General features: G+C 42.3%; 1 protein-coding gene across 5 annotated transcripts in view; it reads left to right on the forward strand.

Moving 5' to 3' along the window:
- Window positions 1-21303, forward strand: part of AOAH (acyloxyacyl hydrolase) — a 167654-nt gene that overhangs the window by 39572 nt on the left and 106779 nt on the right. For all 5 annotated transcript variants that reach the window (XM_029925011.1, XM_029925004.1, XM_029925019.1 and 2 more), the window contains exons 4-5: window positions 3813-3912; window positions 20919-20978. In XM_029925011.1, coding sequence (XP_029780871.1) covers window positions 3813-3912; window positions 20919-20978 — 160 coding nt within the window. The remainder of the gene's footprint in view (window positions 1-3812; window positions 3913-20918; window positions 20979-21303) is intronic.

Genomic DNA, 21303 nt, shown 5'->3' on the forward strand with positions numbered 1-21303 from the left:
AGTCCATCACATACAGTTTGGGATTGATACAGGTGCTGAAAATGACAACCTTATGATTTAGTTTTACCTCAGTTTCAGGCTCCCAGTATTAAATGTGTTTTCTAACCCAGAGGGCATCCCTCCTCATTATTTCACACAAGTCAATTGTCAATGATTCATGGACTAATTATTCAGCAATTATATTTCCTACCCACAGGCGAGCCACAGGATGTTGTTGGGAAGTGGGACACCTGAGCACTCAGGCATATCCCCCCAAGAACCTGAATCATCCAGGGAGGGGCTACTTCTAGGAGCGGCCAGTCCTAGCCAGTGACCAGTGGCTGCCCTGCCTGGTCTTGACCTCCATTGTGCCATTGGTTGCCAGAGCAAGGCTGATCCTTGTCTTCTGTACATCACACCTTACTTCCTGGGATTTATTAATGCTTTCCTCTAAATCATAAACTCTTGTATTCTACACCTAGGAGGTCTCAGAGATCATGAGGGGCCTAAACTACTAACATCTTTTAGAAGAAAATGTGAAACAGGGCTTATAACATAGTACACCTTAGATGTAATTAATGTGTTTTTAGACAACAAAAATACAAAGCAATCGCTATGCCATTCACAAGATAATTCCAGCAGCCCCCCTTTATCCAGAGGGGATACATTTCAAGACTCCCCCCAGTAGATGCTTGAGACAAGATAGTACTGAACTATATGTACAATTTTTCCTATACATACATACTGTGATCTAGTTTAATTTATAAATTAGGCACAGGGAAAGGTCAGCAACAGTAATAAAATAGAACAATTAAAACACTACCCCGTAATGAAAGCTATGTGAATGTGGTCTCTCTCTGTCTCTCTCTGTCTCTGAAAATACCTTACTGCACTGTACTCACCCTTCTTCTTGTGGTGATGGAAGATGATAAAATGCGTACATGATGAGATAAAGGGAGGTGAATGACGTAGGCATTTTGAGGTAAGTTAGGTGGCTATTGACCTTCTGACGATATGTTAGAAGGAGAATCATCGTCTTTCAGACGATGACTGACGGCTGGTTACTGAAACCATGGAAGACAGAACCACAGGTAAGAGAGAAACTCCTGGACAAGATTTATACAAGTGAATAAATTCATAGTACACAGTGAGCGTGGTCCAGAAATGGGATAAAAGTAGTAAGTTGCATAAGGAAGATCTTTCAATGCTATGAGTATATCTCTGTGACTATATGTTAATATACAAACTTTCTTTGAAAGTGATGTCAAGGTCTAAATTTGAGAGCTTTCATGTGTGGAAGTCCCTGTCCTCACTCCCTGCCATAGGCTGTTACTGACTGTCTGTTAACCCTGACCTTGGTCCCTTCTTTTGATTTATGGTGATGATCATCATCATTGACTTCATTCTACTATGATCCTAATTAAACTTCTTAATTAGCTCTGCCAAATGTGTTGAAGCCTCCTCCCTGCTCCCCGACCCCCCACCACATGCCTCATTCTTGCACACCTCTGTACCTGTAAGGGTGGTAAAAGGAATTAAATTAAAATGTGACATTTTCGTCTTTTTGCTACTATGGGAAAAAGGAAACAATGTTGGGTGGAAATGGATATTCTGAATTTGGAGATTTCCTAAGGATTTCACATCTTGTGTGTTGCCTAGGCTTTCTGTCCCACTTGGTAAAGAACACATGTGCTATTTTGCCACTACTTTACATCTTGCACATTCTAGTGGTCTTATACTTATCTGGATTTATGAGGTTCAGCATTTTCTATTCTTGTCCAAGAGAGTTCTTCTCACTTTAAGTCTTTTGATGATAAAGCTCTGATCTTAGAGGACTCTAGGAAGAACACCATATGCCTGCTCCCCTCTCCTATCCTCCTTGTTGAGACCACCAACCTCACTGTGGGGTCCCCATTTCCACTCCCATATTCAAGTTCACTTACTTGAAATTGTGTTCTATTTGCAGAGAAAGAGAATAAGTCCTGTATATCATATGATTAGTTAGTGGTCCTGGATTACCACAGATGGGATATTGGCTGTAGGGTTAAAAAAAAAAAAAAAAGGTTAAGCAGAACCTATTTATCATCCTCTTGAGTCCACTAAATATCAAACCCTTATAAAGACAGTAGTCATCAGTTAAATAAATGAACCATTAAGTTGGGAAAAGATGTGTGAAAACGGCCACCCTCTCCTGATTTACTGACCCTTGGTAGACATTAGTTTGCTAATGGACTTTATCTGTTACATACAGCTTGTCCCACAACTTAGAAGATGTGGCCTTCTTTTATATTTTAAGTTACCTTCCCCTCCACCTCTCATGAAGGAACTGAACCATGGGGCCAAACAGATGACTCTTTTTCCCTCATAACTCAGGTACTCACAAAAGCTTAAGAAGCCATCTTACCAAGTCTCAGACAAGGACAGAAGCAGGACTTGGAAACCCCAGGAATACAGGGGTACATTCTCCCCAGGCTTCCTCACCGCACACATGGACTCTGACCCCTGAACCCCACCCTACAGATAAGCTTTGCAATTGCTCAGTCCATGTGGCGGAAAATGACATTACAGTCCCAAGTTACTCTAGATCCCGTTATTCTGGGAACAGCTCAGAATGAGGTTGAAGTTTTTAATACCATTTCCAAATTTCCATAAGAAAGAATCTAACTGATCCTACTTGAACACTCATCCAATGAGGTCCAATCAACTAGCCAACACATAAGGGTACAGCACATGGCTAGGAACCCACTCCTCTGGGTGAAGGGGGACAGTTAAATGATCAGGTGAGCTGGGAAGAAATCCCAAAAAGTGTCTTCTAAAATCTAGAACTGTTTTTCTGAGACTAGTCTCTAGATATTACCAAGCTATGTTTATGGATTCTTTTTGTTGGTTTGGTTTGGTTTGGGTTGGGTTTGAATCAATGATTTACTGGGAAAAGTTGCTAAAAATCCATACTCTATTTGTTCCTTCATTTGAAGCAGCACATTGTACTGATTCTTCTTGGTAAAAAGAGTTTGGGGAGTGTCAGGGTGGAAAATGAATATGGAAGGTTTGTGTTAGTGCCTTCAAACTAGACATACACCAAAATGTTTAAAGAGCACTTTCCTTACACCATCCTGGGGCATGGAAAGTCAAGCATATTGTATTTTCTCCCATAAGGTAAAGAAATATATTTATTTTATTATTTTTTAAAATACTTATCCATTTTTCAGAGAGAGAGAGAGAAAGAGAGCGTGCACACTTATGAGCAAAGGAGGGGCAGAGAGAGGGAGACAGAAGACTCCAAGAAGGCTCCTTGCTGACAGCAGAGATTGCAACATGGGGCTCAAACCCACGAACCATGAGATCATAACCTGAGCCAAAGTCAGATGCTTAACTGATTGAGCCATCTAGGAACCCCTGGAAATATATTTATTTTAAAGAGAAACAGATGATTTGGATTATGCCTAAGAAAATAATTTTAGGTGTCTAAGGCTTTATCATAAATGATTTTTAGTGAACTTTAAAATATTCCTTCCATCAAATTATACCCCTGACCATTTTTCTTTTCCCAATTTTATTTGTGGCTTCTCCTGAAAAGAATCACAGTGCCCATGTGAGAGGCTGACCACAGCTCAGTGCTGTCCCTGCCCCCTTCCCACCCCCAGGACCTTATTCCAAACAGAAGAGAGAGCAACGTGGCAGGAAATCATTTTGATCTGGCAGCTACTCGGGGCTGGACTCAAAAGACCCTGCTAGAATCCATTCTGGGGATTTACTTTCCTTTGAAATAGGTTCTATTTCCTAAATGCCTGAGAGATCTTAAATAGCCTTTGTTTTGTTCCATTTCCCTCTAGGCTTAGCACAGATGTGAATGCTGATGTGGTGTGTCACTCCCTGGAGTTTTGTAAGCAGGACCCTGGCCAACCATTGTGTCATCTCTACCCACTTCCCAAGGTGAGTGGGTTTTCACTTTGAATGTCAATTTATGGTGACATGCAAGCCCTTTGGAAGTGTAAAGGGAGGTTCAGCTTCACTGCTCAGCGGTTGGGGACAGAGAGAGGCAAGATGACATTTTCAATTACATCGTGTGAAATAATATTCCCCAGTTTCAACCCAGACCCCCACCCCATGCTGCCAAAGAATGTTTTGGCTACTTAACCGTCATAGACTGTGATCTAGAGCTCTGCTGCCAGTAGGTGGGAAATCTAACCAGCCAGGAAGAGAACTTAAATCTCTTTCTACTGTTTAAAGAATCAAGCAGATCACCTTCACAGAGACCAACCCATCCAGTTTACCCAGGGATTTTCCTGGGATAAGTACTGAAGTCCCACATCCTGGGAAAACCTGAGCCATTGGCCACCCTAGTCTGAGCTTAATTGTCCTCACCCATAAAATGGGTTTAATAAAATGCCTAGAATACCTCCCTCATAGGTTTGTTGTGGGAGGTAGGTAAGCTAATACATCCAAAATGCTCAGCACAATACCTGCTACATTCAAAAGTGTTGATAAAAGCAGTAACCAATACAATTATTATCGATGTCATTATTATTCAGAGAGAGTGGTGCGGAACCCCCTGGGTGTATTATATTACGTTGGACAATTTCCCATTGGAATGCAGGCAGACGGCTGCACATGTTGACACGATTCTCAGCTCACATTCCAAATGAGAGCATAATATTAAATCCAGTTCTGCCTCAGTGTTGAGTTTTCAGAAGTTTCCTGTAAAAATAAAATTAAATAACAAAATAAAATAAAATTCTATGCCTCCTTTCCCAGAATTGTAGTTTTTCTGTGGATTACACAATAGGTTTCTGTTTTATATGCAATTTTCCTTTTATTCTCATGGAAATCAAGTTCGTTTAACACTTTGTGGCCTGTGTTTGACATTAACTATCATAAGCCTGTCTGCCTGAGAGGGAAGAAAGAGATTCAAATACCTGGACCGTGTGTGCATGCCATGCTTCCTCTGAGGTCATTGACTCGGTACCAATTAAATTTCCCCTAATCTACCCGAGAAGCTTTGGAATCCACTGGTTTCTAGAAGGGAGAGGCACTTTTAATTTAAAAAAGAATTTTCATGAATTCAAATAGCATGTAAATATTGTATCATAATATTCACTATTGGATAATGCATGGAGGAAACATGTCTCTATGTACAAAGGCAAGCGATACGGGTTTTTTGTCATCTCCTTAAATAACATCACATTATATATACATCACACCCACAGTTATACATAGTCACAAAATGTTCAACTTTAAACTATCCCGTGTAAAACGACATTCTTTATTTTCGTACTCTGTGGAGTTTATCCCCGAAATACCATTTCCTTGTCTTCCCGCCTCAACACCCTGTGCAAGTCCTACTCGGGAGTGTTTGAAGCATCCTTGCTGACTGGGAGGGAGTGGAAGGATTTCACCCCAGAGCCGCTCATCTCACACCCCCAGCAGGGCATGCTCCCTGGTCAGCTTGATGTTCCCGGGTTACTGTTCTGGACTTTCACCCTCCTCACTAGGCTCCGTCTCCACAGGTGCCCTGGAGAAGAGGGGCGGTCCGTGCAAATGTGGGCGGGTCCCCTCCTTTCCGCCTCCAAGATTTCTTTAATAGCAACAACTGATACTCACTGAGGACTCACTACACGATGTGGCACTGTGCTTAGTCCCCCCAAACAGTTCTGGGGTGGGGGCACCAGTATTCATCGTGACTCCTTTGTTCAAGTTGCAGAAACCAGGTTGAAGAGGTTATGTAATCTGCTGAAGGTCACCCCCTTAGGAAAGACTAGAACTGGGATTCATATCCCTGTCCCGCTGTCAATGGTTGGTTTAGTCTCGTGACAATTGGCTGCGTTTCTGAAAATCCTTCTTGAGGTGTCTCTTCATATCAGTCAGCTGAAATCCCACCACCAGAAATCACCAATATCAAAATGTTGGATATGTTTTCTTTTTAATTTTTAAATAAATTATTATTATATTGATTTTTTCAGAGTTATGATAATGTCCTGTATATAATTTTCCCCCTTAACATTACACTTTGAGCATGTATTTTTAAAAAATTTTAATGTGTTTTTTATTTTTAAATTATATACACAAAGTAAGTGTGAATTAGTGGGTAGAATTACTACTTACCAAAGAGGTAAATAATTTCCAGTCTGCTGCTGGAAGCCTCCCTCCTGACTCTCCCAGTCCAAACCCACACCTCAAAGTAGCCACTGTTCTAAAATCTACCACCACAGATTAGCTCCTTCATATAAAATTCTGTTCTTCAACATCGTATAAATGGAATCATACACTATGTTCTTCTCTGTGTCCAGCTTCTTTTGCTTGTAAGGTTCATTATGTTTGGGGTGTGTAATGGTATCCCTGCGTGAAGGAGCCCCACAGTCATCCTTGGATGCCACTCGCGCTCTGGTTTCCTAGTTAGTCCAACCAAATTCTGCTCTCGCCTGCTTTCCACAAAATGTTCCACACCAATGCCAGAAAGGCCTTTCTATGAGGTAAATTTGATGTTGTCACTCTACCTCAATGCCTTTATGTGGAAAGCATTTTCTCCTTCTCCTCATCTTTCAACTTGATGGACTTCCCATCCTTCAAATCTCAGCTTACGTGTCACTTCTTCAGGGAGGCTGTCCCTGACTCATTTTACATACCCCTCTTGTTGAAGCTTTTGTAGGTCCCTCCACTTAACCTGCCTTGTTTTAAATGATATACCACCGTCATTGCTTGTCTATCCATCTCTCCCACTCGGCTCCCTGGTTGGTTTAGTCTCGTGACAATGGCCTGCTCCCACCTCCAAAAGGACAGACTCAGCCTTGCCCCCCACTGTACGCCCAATGCCTAGGATGGTGCCTCACACATAACAAAGAAATATTTGTTGAATGAATAAAATGCCACTAGCTTCTCACTTGCACCCCTGATGGAAATTTTGATTTCCCTTACTTCATGGACGCATTCATTTTCCCAGAGCCTATCTCTGATCGTATTATTTCCTCCAGCTTATGATCCCAGTACTGCCTACACAATTAGGCACACATTTTTACCTGGCATTTCAGGATTCTCCAAAAGCCTCCCTGGACTTCCACAGTTGTCCTTTGTGGGTCCCCTGCTGCAGCCAACGTGGAGTGATTGTCTCTCTATTGTGCTCACCTTAACCTCCCTCCCTCTGCACCCTTGTTCTCAATCATCCCTTCCACCCAGCAAGGCCCTGTCAATGCCAGAGCAATCCTGCAAACTCATGTCTCTGTCACCTTCTCTGTAGAATGATTCCTAACCCTTTCCACAAAACTTTAACTCTGTTCTCCACCTTCATCCTAAATACCTTTTCAAATACTGCAGTGTGTCAGTGTTGTCCTAAAGGCTTTATGTATATTAATCATTTAATCTTATGAAGTAGGTATTGTTGTTGTTTGCATGTTACAGAGGAAGAAAGTGAGGCCCAGAGATACGAAAATGTAAAGTTCACATAGATTTCCTTATTCAGACGTCAGTGTGTTGAGGCAGCACTTCTGCATCTTGCCCACCCTTGCTGCCTCCATTGGGCAAGGCACAGGTTTGGTATCTGGATGGTATATTAACACTGACCTTGACATATGTGATCTCATTCAACAGTGCTCTTGTGGGGCAGGGGTCTATTTTACAGATGAGGAAATTGAGACCAGGAGATATGAACAGATTACACAGCTAATAAGGGACAATAGAAGGATTCAGCCCTGGGTCTGTTTGTCTTGAAAGCCCAGGTTCTTCCCCATGGTGCTCTGGGCTTCACTGCTACTCCTGGGGTAGAGTTTACTTTTAATTGAACCACTGCTCCTGGGCCAGTAATTCCTCACAAGCAAGACTCTGCACCCTCAATGTCCTGCTTTGCATGCATTTGGATTCTGGTAAAATGCAAATAAAGTGACAAGCCCTAGCCCCTGTGAATGCATGCAGCAGCGGGGAGGGAAGAAGGGGGTCTTTCTGCTCCAGGGAGCTAACAGGGCAGAACCCCGCAGTGCAGGGCAACTGGCAGGATCAAAAGTAAAAGTGGAATCACATTGAGGGATCTCAGCAACCTACCTATTCGTCATCTACAGCACAGTTAACATTCCAAGCCCACTTTTGGCCAATCCTTTAGCCATGGCTCATACCCTTCTCTAGCATGTGCTCAAAATGACAAACGCCATCCATGATTAACTGAAGCAAGAAACAATCCACAGTGTTCAGCAGGCACCAAGAGTGGGGCGGGGCAGGGGGAGGTGAGGGGAGGTGGAAAGGAGGACAAGACAAGGATAGGAAAGGAACAGAAAGAAGAAAATTGAGGACTGCATTGTAAAGACCACCCAGATGGCTTTGTGTTATCTACTCTGAGGGGATTATTTATACGCTCCATTACATCTGCATACAAAACAAGGCATTGCCTGCTGCTGGAATGTGTATGTGTATGTGTGGGGGGGGGTGCTTGCACGTGTGTATGTGTGCATAAGCAAGAATTGGACACTGAAAATTGAACATGGTTCCTTCATGTGTACCTTGAATCGTTTCTCTTTTAGATCAGTGTTAAAGTGCACCCATTGGGCCAAGAGGAGAGACTCCTTAGCTTTATGCTGCTCCCTCCTGGGTCCCCTAACACACCCCCTATATCGTGCAACCGACGCCCTTCCTAACCACCCCTGAGCTGCAGGGACGTGCTACATTCACAGATATCTCAAAGGCATACTCAAGACCTACTTCACACCACTTTGATCTACATTAAAAGAGAATTATATTCAGAGTGTGTGCTCTAGTGGAGATAGATTCTCTTTATTTCCCCAGGGCCTCCAACCCATTTAAAGTGCTGTGAGGCAGTAGGAGGGGGGAGTCAAGAATGAATTTGCTTTAAGATTCCATTCTACCAGTTGTGCTTGTTCAGTGTAAACATCACAGGCAGGACAACGGCCTTGAGCAAAGGAAGAGAGGTAGCCAGATCCAAACTCTATTTGAGAAAGGAAACATAGACATATTTATCCCTGGGTGAAAGATACTAGGAGTGAGGCTGGAAATGTAGACAAGGGGCAGGTGGGAAGGGCTGCCAATGCCAAACTGAAAAGTCATTCAAATATGAAGTAAAATTTCAGTATACTTTGCTATTTATTTCACATAATAAATTTTAAGTACTTGAAATCCACAAATCACAGTATTTAATACATTTCAAATACAAAAATTCATAAACATAAGTAAAGTGTAAATATATTGACATGCATTAAACATACTCTAATATAAAAATAAAATATTGCCTCAAGTAAGCACTACATAAAGAAAGTTTATTTGGGGTTAAACATGAAATAACAATTATGAACTTTTTTTTAAGTCATCTGAGTCAATCATTGATGTCATCTTTGAGCCATGAAAGACTTCCCAGTTAGTTCTCATTTGTTTTCATCCTCCTGTCTCCTCTTACACAGATGGTGATTCTAATGCAGATACCATATAAATACCAATTTTAAAAATTATTTTAGGGGGACCTGGGTGGCTCAGTTGGTTGAGTATCTAGCTTCAACTTAGGTCATGATTTCACAGTTCATGAGTTCAAGCCCTATGTGAGGCTTGCACTGATAGCACAGAGCCTGCCTCAGATTCTCTCTCTCTCTCTCTCTCTCTCTCTCTCTCTCTCTCTCTCTCTGCCCCTTCCTGCCTCAGGCATGCACCCACACTCTCTTTCTCTAAAAAATAAATAAACACTAAAAAATTTATTTTAAAAAATAATAAAATAAACCGCCATGAGGGAGAAGCGTTGCCTTAGGAAAGCAATCCAGACTTTGAAATGGCTTTCCCAGGTGAGCCTGATTGCTGCAGGAGCCAGAGCGCCCCAGTGCTGGGTGTGGGGGAGGGAGGCCGGAGACAGGGAACTCATGCTTCCATGGGACCCAAATTACCCTGAAGCTGACATAAAAGGGACTGGGAAGGAGGAAGTTCGCACTCTTTTTAGGAGAAAGTGTCACATGACAAATTCTCGTTGTTCAGCTGAGAAATAAAGCTGATCCCAGGAACTTAGTTCAGTTTTTTAAACATTAAGTGTGAAATAAAACATCTGGCATCTCTTTTAATCAAAGATCTCAGGTCCTAAGGTTTAGGAAAGATTACAAATGAACAGGAAGTTGAACATTGTCTAAGATTCATGAATCAGTAAATTTCACTCTGTACAATCACCAGTGCCCTTCTGTTCATCATAATGAGCTTAGTTAGCTCTGTGTGCTCCCATGGTGCTTCTCGGCGCCTCATCTGATCTCCCCAAGCTTTTTGAATGAGGCCCATGGAGTGTGTGTGTGTGCACGCGCGCGTGTGTATTTAGGTAAATTTCTCTACTCCATTTCTGTTTTATAAGATCCAAATCTCTAAAGTCTGCTGTTGTCCTCTCAACATTGTAATTATGACTTGCCTTTTTGGGGGGTAATATGTGAACAGAACATAAAAATGAATTCAGCGCTCTCAGCTTAACAGAATTTCTGTGTCGAACAGGGAAGAAAAAAATATGGCTACTGTCATGGACAAATCTAGCAAAATAATAGCTCAAAACCTAAACTAAATAGAAATAATGAAGCTTCTCTTTTTATCTGGTTATCTGGTCAACCTCTCCAGCTTCTATGTGCTCTTCCTCTGTTCTCCACCTAACTCTGTACAGTCAGTCTGTGAGTGTTTTCTCACCTGTCCAAGCGTAGGGGGAAACAAAATATTAAATAATAAAGAAGCCATTTTTGTGATCACCAGTTTCAGATTAAAGATATTTCCTTCTTGAATGATGTCTAATCTTCAACTGTGACTTGGAAAACTGTTAGACAATCAAGTGTTAACTTGTGAAAGGAAAGAGTAACCTACAATTTCAGAGCACTTGTGTGTGTATGCTTCCTGAATACTCTGAAAGAGTTAAAGTTTTGCCAACTACCTCACTTAATAAACCCACATTTGTGCGCAGAAGACGATCATATCTTTGGCAACTGAAATTGGAAATGGGACTAGGGTCAAAAGAGTCTTGGGTGAAATCGATAGGCTTTTAAGGCATAGGCAGTCATTCTGTTCTCGCAATGAACCTTTACTAAGTCCCCACTGTGTGACAGGCACACATAAGGGGCTGAAAAATAAAAGGAAATGCAAACACAATTTAAGTTGCTACACACATACCAAAAGCTGACCTAGCTATTTGTCATATAGCATCTAAAGTCCTTCCCCACAGTTGCAAGCTTATTTTATTATCCTAATTTTACAGAGGAGAAATCAAAATTCAAGCAAATTGTTGGTTGTGGAGTTATTTGACAATTTTCAAAGTTCCCATTTAAACATCTCAGGAATTTTTGAACAATAAGATAAATGACATGACCTTCTAGAGTCAGCCTCAAAGGGAACAAAATATACTGCCTAAAAATAAACCCCAACGCATTCTTGTTTTTGATAAAAGTAACATTTCAAATCAGTGGTAGGACACTGGCTTATTCACTCACTGGAACTAAAGACTAGCCGTTTGGAAATAAAATTTAAGCTCAATGTTTATCTACTTCTTATAGCAAAATAAATCCCAGATGAATTAAAGTTTGAACCATTAAAAATAGAACCATAAAAGAAGAAAACCCTGAGCAATTTTATTTGTAATTTGTGACACAAAAGTTGCAAAAGGAAATATGAATACATCTGACTAATAAAAAGGCTGCCATACACAAAGTCAAAAAAATAGTAAACTGGGAAAATGTTCTTGTCATATGCCATACAAAGAATTATTTTTCCATAACCCAAAGATCTTTTATAAAATCAAAAAGAAAAAAAAAACAGTGAGTAAAGTCCACAAACAATTAGTTTACAGAAAAAGAAGATCAAAGGATCAAAAATGTAGGAGGAAATACTGAGCCTATTCTCATAATTAACAAAGTGAAAATTAAATGAGATTCCAACTATCTCTTAGGTCTTTTGCCTCCACAAAACTCTTTGAAGGTTATTAGATAAGATATTATCACAGAAACAGAAAGGCTGTGAAAGGCTGTAAATATCAGAGACCACGAAATTAAATTGCTCCCTGAAGACTTGAAGGATTAAAACTCTAACAGAATGCATGCTGGGCTTGGATGTATAGTGTTCTGTTGAATCATTTCTTTGGACATTTCATGGTATCTTAATAGAGATTCCATGCTGCATTTTGGTGTCAGCCCATATTAGGAATCTTGGAGAATTTATCTACTTAGACTTCTTTAAAGACTAATCTGGTAGTCATTAAATTCATAGAAATCTTAAAAATCTTCAAAATATAGCAGAAATGATGCAAATTTAAATTACCCTTTCTGAGGGGTGACTGGATGGCTCAGTTGGTTAAACGTCCCACTTTGGCTCAGGTTATGATCTCCAGACCTGAGTTCCAGCTCCCCCACTGCCCCCCACCCATTGAGCTCTATGATGACAGCTTGGAGCCTGGAGCCTGCTTCAGATTCTATGTCTCCTCACTCTCTGTTCCTCCCCCACTTGCTCTCTTTCTCTCTCTCTCTCTCTCTCCCAAAAGTAAATAAGCATTAAAAATTTTTTTTAATTACCCTTTCTGATAAGTAGAAGAAATGATCCCAAGAAAGGTACTTATATTGTATTCAAGATTCAGAAGTGTCTCCTGCCTACTTTGAAAAAGTTTTAAAAAATAAATATTTTTCTTCATAATATGCTTCTTTCTTCCCTTAGCTCAAGAAAAACTAATGTCAGAAAGAAAGAGAAAGGAAGGAAGGAAGGAAGGAAGGAAGGAAGGAAGGAAGGAAGGGAAAGAAAGAAAGAAGAAGGAAGGAAGGAAGGAAGAAAGCAAAGGAGGAAGGAGGGAGGGAAGGAAGGAAAGGAAGAAAAAGAAAGACTAATGACTTTAGTGAATTTGAACAGTTCTAAAAGATATGTTAAATTTTGAGGTTTAGTCAGTGGTCTCCCAGTATCCACTCTTGGCTCTTGTCTTCATCTAATTATTCACCCACATCAGAACTCAGGTCAGAAGTCATTTCCTCTAAGAAGCTTTTCCTGGTGCCCTAACTTAAGCCAGACCCTCCAGAATTTCTTGCCTTTCATCATATCTCCTCCTTTCAGAACATATTACTATTATAGTCAACCAATTGCACAATAAGCTAAATAATTGTAAAATTATTGTTTAACATCTGCTCCAAGATATAAACTCCATGAGAACAGATAACCTAGCTGTTTTATTTCCCAAACACATACTGTTCCCTGCAATTTCCCCAAAGCCCAGCACAACCCACTGCACTTATTAGTCCCTTACTAAGTATTTATTGAATGAACAGTGTGGTACACAGAACAATGCCCCCCCCAAAGAGGTCCACATCCAAATCCCTGAATCTGTGAATGTTACCTTACATGGATTAAGTTAAAGATCTATAGATGGGGAAAATTATCCTGGATAATCTGAATCCTCCTGATGTAATTAAAAGTGTGCTTATAAGAGAGAGGCAGGAGAGTCAGAATGTGCGAAGAAAATATTGGCAACAAGTAAAATGATGAGACCATCAGCCAGGGAGTAAGTGCACCGAGGCAACAGACACCCAACCCTCCCCCGGAACTGCAGACCATTAGCCCAACTGACACCTAGTTTTAGCTTCCTCAGACTCATTTCAGACTTCTGACCTCCACTCTGTGAAATAATAAATTTGTGTTGTTTTAGGCCACAATAGGAAACTAACACAAATTAATTGTGAAACATTGGGCAACACTTCTCTAGCAACCTGACTGCAAACTGAATAATAGTAATAATAATGGATTATGTTGCAAAACAGTTGGCCTAAAACAACTCAATGACTGAACCATACTCACCATCTAACTAACCCAGTTATTTGCTAGAAATAATGTGTTTAAAGAGTAGGACAATCTCCTGTAATAAGAATAGCCCATCGAGTCCAGCGCAGGAGAGCATCCACACACGCTAGGGAAGAAACAGTTGAAACAAAACAAAAGTGTTGGTTGTGAAGCCTTGGCCAATTCCAGCATTGGCCCTTGGACTTTTCTTCTCTAAAGCAGGATGAAGAACTGTGAATTCCTCCCTGGCTGGGTTGGTATAAAGTGTACAGAGGAAGCATAGACAAGCATAGACAATGCCTGGTACAGACCTGGCAACACAAAAGAAAGAACCCCTGTATGTGTGCAGTGATGCTGGTGGAAGTGATGGTGGTAAAGTCAATGAAAATAATGTCAGAATGAAAAAGTATTGGAATGGGAAGAGTGCCGTTCAAAACAAGGCTGTTTAAAAAGGTGTTGTCTTGGGGAAAGGATGTGGTAGTATGATTAAATATATTGATGATACTAAGAGGAAAGAAGAAAATTTAGCTAATGGTAAAATGAGTATGAGGAAGAGATAGTCAGTGATAAAAGGGAATGCATTTAAATATAATGGTTTTTTCCTTTTACTTTTTCTATCCTCCCTTCCTCCTTTTCTCCCATCCTCCCTCCCTCCCCTCTTCCCCACTCCCTTCCTTCCTTATTTCCTTCCTTCCCTCCCTCTTGTCCCTGAAAGAAGAAAGTGGCATGCTGACTTCATTTTTTCCATACATCTAGAAATCATAAATGCCCTTCAGAGATGGGAATTGTCAAAACATGGAAACCAAATTGGGCTTTAATGTATCTTACCCTAAATATTGGGAAATAGCCACTGTATGACACAGTGGAATGCAGACAGAATAATAGATGAGCAAATCCTACCCAAAGGCCAGATATGCCACTATGTGATAAAACCTTACAAACAGAGGAGCTTCCTGCTTTTGTCTTTTTACTGAATAGAAGACACCTTAAAGTGCCTTTCCCACCTTTCTCTTGATTCTACTAGTCTGCCTTACTCTGGAGTTATTTATATGCTCACTGCCTGCAGTGGGCAGTCAAGTCCTTAGAGATAGCTTCTCTCAAATCTTGCTCCATTTGTAAATCAACTTATACAATTAAATTTAGAGGTGTGGGAATACCTGTCCTAATGAACTTTTAGAAAAGATCCAAGTAGATCAGTGATCTTCCCCCACCCTCAGCACCCCCCCCCCATCCCACATACACCCCTGCTCTTTGACAATAAAAAAAACCATGCATCTAAAATCATCACTTCACTTCCCAGGGGCTTTCTCCTTTGTGGGAACCTGTCACTGCTGTCAAAAGTTCGAAGTGAACAAAAGGCACTTTCTGTAATTTTTAAATCTACTGCTGCTATAATTGATAGAGAACACAATCACTAAAAATTATTCACTGTAAAAACTTGTGCCTAAAAATACTATTTCTCTTTACTTCCTTCACTCTTAAGTGTACCAGAATTTAATTATTTCACATCACAAAATCTGAGAAGGCCCAATTAATGAATGTGTCTTGTCCAATTCACCAATACTCCCAGAATGTCAAGAGAAATTATACTGACGTGTGGAGCATCCCTGTGCACTACATTATTTACATTTTTCCCCATTGCAGACAATACAGCGCTAGGCTTTGGCTGAAACATTTAAATTTTGGGAAATGCTTTTCTCCATAGTGCTTCTTACCACAAAGTGGCTGAAAGCCTTAAAAATGCTACTGTGTGTTGTGGCTCCCTCAGAGGAGTATTTAGTTCTCAGATTTCCCAAACTTTTGAAACTTAAAACAATTTTTTTGTCTAGCACACCTACTAACATCTCCCTAGTAACCTCTCCCAGCCAATGTGCCACTCATTGGCTCAGTGACTTTGGACTTTATCCACTCTATGACTTAATTTACCTCATCTGTAACATAGGAATAATAGTAATTATTACTTAACTCTTGTTACATTGTCTTCTAATTACATTTTATGTCCAATCTTCTCTCCCAGGTTATAAAACCCTTGATGAGAAGGATTGTGTTTCATTCGTTATTACATCCCTAGTATGTAATATGTCATACAACATAGACAAACAATAAGTGTTCATGGAGTGAATGAATAGAACGAATGGTTGCACAAAGAAATGGCTGGCTGACGATGCTTTCTCTCTCTTTCACTATCAGTCACACGTTGGCTGCGATGCTTGTACATGAGTTTCCGTACAGGTGCATCAGTCCTTGGTGTACAGAACAGCACTCTTCCCTGACCACGTGATCCTTTGCCTTAAACCACCTACACTCAATGTGAATTTCCCTCTACAGTCCCTTAAGCCCCAGTGAAACCTTAGAAGTCATATTTCCTTGTCTGTGTTAAAATTTTGAGCTTATTTCATTCTTGGAAAGCAGTGTAGAAATGGTGGGAAAGGAGATGGAGCCTAGAGACTTGAGTATCATTAGCTCTGCTTACAGAATGGCCATGGTTACATTATGTAACCTCTTGTCTCTGTTTTCTCATCTGTAAAAGGGAAAAACAATGCTTTCCTCTCAGGTGCTTTTCAAGATCATGGAAACAATAGCATACATTTTTGGAGGCTGATGTTGTAATTATTATCATTTTTCTAGCTGTGTATTGGTGACATAACAACCCAAAATAAAAATGTCAATTGTTGTTAACACTAATGTCGTGCTTACTATATGCAAAGCACTATCCCTAGTACTATTTTGTTCAATCCTCACACATACCCAAATGCTATTATTATCCCTATTTTGCAGATGAGGAAAGTGAGGCTCAGAGTGTTTAAGTAGCTTGCCCAAAGTCCCACAACTAGTAAACAGCAAAGCTAGCATTCAAACCCACAGTCACTCTGGAGTCCAAATGCATTTTAAATAGAAAATAACAAGGGAGACCGTGACCTACTGATCAGTACATTAAAATATCTTCCACTGAAGATCAGTAGTTACTCAGCCTCTCCTCTTGTCTGGAAGACTGGGCTGGCTCTGGTTGAACCAGATGGATGAACACTTAAATCATTCTAGACACAAGTGTTCTGTGAACTACCATAGATTTATGTTCCTGTGTGCTCTGATGAACATGCAGAGGGTCAGCCCCTCCGCTCTTCTAGCCTACTAGGACACCATGCCTTATTGTCCTTGGAATTTTCCAAGTTCTTGAGAAAAGAAATCCATATACATATCCATGGTTCTTCAGATTCTAAGCTCCCATGTTGAGGGCTTATATCTTGTAAGCCTATGTGAGGACCTTGTCAGTAACCCACTCATGAGAATGTTAAATAGACCCTGAAGGGAATTTGAAGTGGGAATAAGGACACACTATAACCAGAGGGAGAAAGTAATGAGAAACTGCAAAGAGTTGACCATAACAAATGTCAGGATCAAGTGAGTAGGGCAGAACCAAGCTCCTCATTGTGGATGGAGAATGTGCTTGTGCCTCAGAAGATTGTTCTAGTTGGGTCATAACCATCAGTGTGGTTTCCAACCAGCAAAGTGTTAGATCCAGCTCTCCATCTCTTCCCCAACTCTCTCTCCAACCCCTGATTACAGTTGCATCTGCATTCTAGAGGGGTTTTTTTTATTTTTTTAATGTTTTTATTTATTATTAAGAGACAAAGAGAGTCAGAGTATGAGCAGGGGAGGGGCAGAGAGAGGGGAGACACAGAATCCAAAGGGGGCTCCAGGCTCTCAGCTGTCAGCACGGAGCCCCACATGGGGCTAGAACCCACGACTGTGAGATCATGACCTGAACCGAAGTCGGCCACGTAACCAACTGAGCCACCTAGGCGCCCCTGCATTCTGGAATTTTAATTTTTCAGAGGACAGAACAGTGTTCCTCATACTTTAGAAACGATGCCTTGGGCACTACGTTGCCAACAGTGAAAGGTTACCAAGGAGTGATAGCGATTATCTTCATTTGCACATTGCTAACAATTTGCCCATTTGCCCATCTTTGCAACAACCAAAAAATGAGCTTTTCCAAACATCTTTGAATCCTTACATCCATTTTATTCTGGGGAAAAAAGATCAGGCCTGGTATCTAGACTCTCTTTTTTATGTTGCATTTGTGCACTTGAACTGCGGGAGAAAGTGGTGCTTTGGTTGAGCAAGGTCCAGATGAACCTGCCCTGGGGCCCCTAGAGAACCACAGAAACCTGTCACTCATAGCATTAGGGGGTCAGAAGGCATTTGGTGAAGCACTTGCCACTTAGCTTTTTGTTTGTTTGTTTGGCTTGCTTGTCTTTATCCCTCACTACACATTGATCCCCTCAGGGAACTGAGCTGGATGAAACCAGATTAGTTCTCTAAAGGGGATCCAAGCAGCCTGTCCTATGAAGACTCTGCCAAGGCCCTCTCTCTAACCCTCCCAGGGCTCTCTGGCCACTCCTGGGGCCCTCTCTCTGCCCCTTGCAGGGCCCTCTCTCTGCCCCCTCACACTTGCACTTGCAATGCTTGTTCCTGGTCTTCTCCTCGCCAGCCCGGTAACTCTGGGAGAGCAGGCCTGTCTCTTCACCACCAGATCTCCAGGGTCGACAGTGCATCCCTGGGCTGGTATCATGTCTTTGTTCAGTTTCAGTAAGAAACAGGGCAACCTATTTTGAACGACTTTCTTAAAAAAGCATTTCTTGCTGAATTTGTGCTCATTATTGAAAATTTAGAAAGCACAGACAGAACCAAAAGGAAAAAGTTGTCACCCACAATTATGATGGCATATTTCTTTGCAGGACTTTTTTTCTGTGAGTGTAAAATCTAGTAGCTGTTTTCCTGGGTCAACATAACATCATGACTACTTTCTTTCACTTTTTGTTTCTGTATGTGTCGAGCACCTAGGGTGTAGCAAGGACTATATTAGGCCCTGCAGGTGCTTGAGCGGGGCTGTAGAATGAAAGAAGTATTTCCAAGGCAGAGAAGCAGGGGCATGTCATTCTGGCAGACGGGCACTAACATCACATTTCAATACTGCAGAGAATGACTTGTAGGCTAACGAGAGCAGCCAAGAAAGGCACCATAACAAACTTGCACCCAGAGCAAGTGTCTTATAATGACTCTGTACCAGATGCTTACTTTCCAGAGAGTTTCCAGAATTTGTCAGAATTTGTCAGAATTTCCAGAAAAAGCCAATATCGCATTCACACATCTATGTTTCCAAAGTGAGGATTATAATGATCCATTTTGGCCCAGCTATCAGCCGATCAGAGAGAACACTGGGTGCAGGATGGAGCCCAGTCTGCAGGTGCCCATAAGGCTGTCCCACAACTTTGGCCGTTTGTGAACTGATCATAAGGAAGTCAGGGGAGTCCTAGGGAGAGACTGAATGGCCAGACCTGTGTTGGGGTCACTCAAGGACATGATTGTTCACCAACTGACACATTGGTGTTTCAGTGTTTTGAGAAACGTGCAGTGTACAAGGGTGTCCTGGTGACCAGACCAACCTGGGGACCGGCTTCCTTCCTCGAGTAGCTAACACGCACTCTCAGATGTCAGCGGGCCTGCTTCCTCTGACACAAGGGCCATGCTTTGTCATCCTTTGAACTTGAACTGGAGGAGTGTCACTTGGGGCAGAAGCCAGGGAGAGGGTCTCAGAGCCAGCCTGGAGAGGCTTTGCTGTGGCTGGCTTTGCTACCCCCCTTCCTAAAGCACTTGCTAGAAAATCCACCCCAACCCAAGTTCACACTGAGCAATCATTCCTCTACCCGTGCTCACACAGCATGGCTGAGCTCTTCAGAATAGCATGGAGCTCCTTCATGGCGGAAGGCATCTCTCAGGGGGGAAGAGTCCACAACGAGTCAAGGAGGGACACAAGTCCTGAACATGCATTGGCAGCAATGGCCACATCTCCCAAGAGGCCTCTCCTGCTGACAGCCGGCTCCATTCCAGTGTCTGTTTTTTCTCTTTCTTTTTAAATGGGTATTTATTTATTTTGAGAGGGGAGTAGGGGTAGAGAGAGAGAATCCAATTACACTTCATGCTGTCAGCAGAGAGCCCAACATGGGGCTCGAACTCACAAACTGTGAGATCATGATCTGACACATAACCAAGTGTCAGCTGTTCAACTGTCTGAGCCACCCAGGTGCCCCTGGTACCTATTCTTTCTGCTTAAATGCAGGGATAATGTCCTCAGTTTCCTGGAGTAAGAACCATGGCACTCTCCCCTAATCCCAGCTTCCTTATCGATTTGGGTAAGGGGAAATCTAGGGCTGAAAGACAGAAGTTATCTAACCAACCTATCAATTATTGAGCTGGGGATTCCTGGGGTGGGCCCTGGCCTAGGGCTTTATATGCATGATGTCCCGTCATCCTCATAGCACCCTTAGGAGGTAGGTGAATACAACTTGCTCAACTAATAAGCAGGAGAGCTGCGGTTTGAACCCAGAAGTGCAAACCATCACCCATGCTCAGAAAGCAGCACGAGGAAGACTATGGCAGGGTCGGGATGTGTTGGGAGCACAAAAGCTCTGGGAAGCAGTGCTCGGAGAAAATAACCCCCACCCCCGACTCCCAGGACTCCTTTTCTCCGAAGCTGCCCCCAAGCCCACAAAAATGGAATTCTATAACAGTCGTCACTGGTCGCGATTAGCAAACTCCACACTTGGAGTGTAAACTAAGAAGATACACTTGGATGCTCTAGAAATGGTTGGAAGAATCGTGGAGATGTAGAACCGGCAAGGGAGGGGAGTGAGGCACGGTGTTACCTTGCACCACGCAGGTTAGTGCTTGGCCACCTCCTGCCGGGGGGGGGGGGGGGGGGGGGGGGGGGGGGGGGGCTACCGGACACGAGGACCTGTCACTTAGGGACTTGAGCGTAGCACAGCAGGCAGGAAGGCAGAGGTACAGACCACGTTCTGCCGGTCACGGGCGCTGCGATCAACAGCCATCTTCTTAGCTTCTCTGCGTCTCAATTTCCTCATCTATAAAAAGGTCATATCTCTCAGAGCTGTTGTGAAATTAAATAAGACTGTGTTTGCAAAGTACTTAGCATGGCATCTGGCACAGAGCAAATCCCTTAATAAAGATGGTTATTAGCATGAAATTGCCTTCTTGTGAATTATTTTATCACAAATTTACGGAATACTTTCCTCGCTGCAAATGTATGGACTTTAAAGATCCTAACTTTGGAAAAGTCATCGAAAGGAAAGATGAGACCCAAGCCGTAATGTCATCTAATTTTGTATTTGTAGGAGGCATGGAAACGTACGCTGGAGAAGGCGACACAGATTGTCCGGAAGTCCCCAACTCTGGTAAGCAACTGAGGAGAGTGCCGGTGTTCTCCTTGATGCATCCGAGTTCCCCCACCCCTGCCCACGCGCCCCAATGACCAGGGGCTGCCCCGGATCCAAGCCCCGACCACCATTGATGGTGAGCCCCTCCCCCCTTTTCTGCAGCCGTGTTTCTCAGCCTGGGCACTCCTGACATTTGTGGCTAGTTATGACTTTGTTGTGGGCACCCTCCTGCACATCTCAGGGTGGAGAGCACCTCTACCCACTTGATGCCAGCAGCCGCCTCGCCCTTCCCCAGTCCTGACAACCAGAACTGTCCCTGAATTTGCCAAATGTCCTCTGGGAC

Source organism: Suricata suricatta, chromosome 2, assembly GCF_006229205.1.
Source record: "Suricata suricatta isolate VVHF042 chromosome 2, meerkat_22Aug2017_6uvM2_HiC, whole genome shotgun sequence".
Lineage (NCBI taxonomy): Eukaryota > Metazoa > Chordata > Mammalia > Carnivora > Herpestidae > Suricata > Suricata suricatta.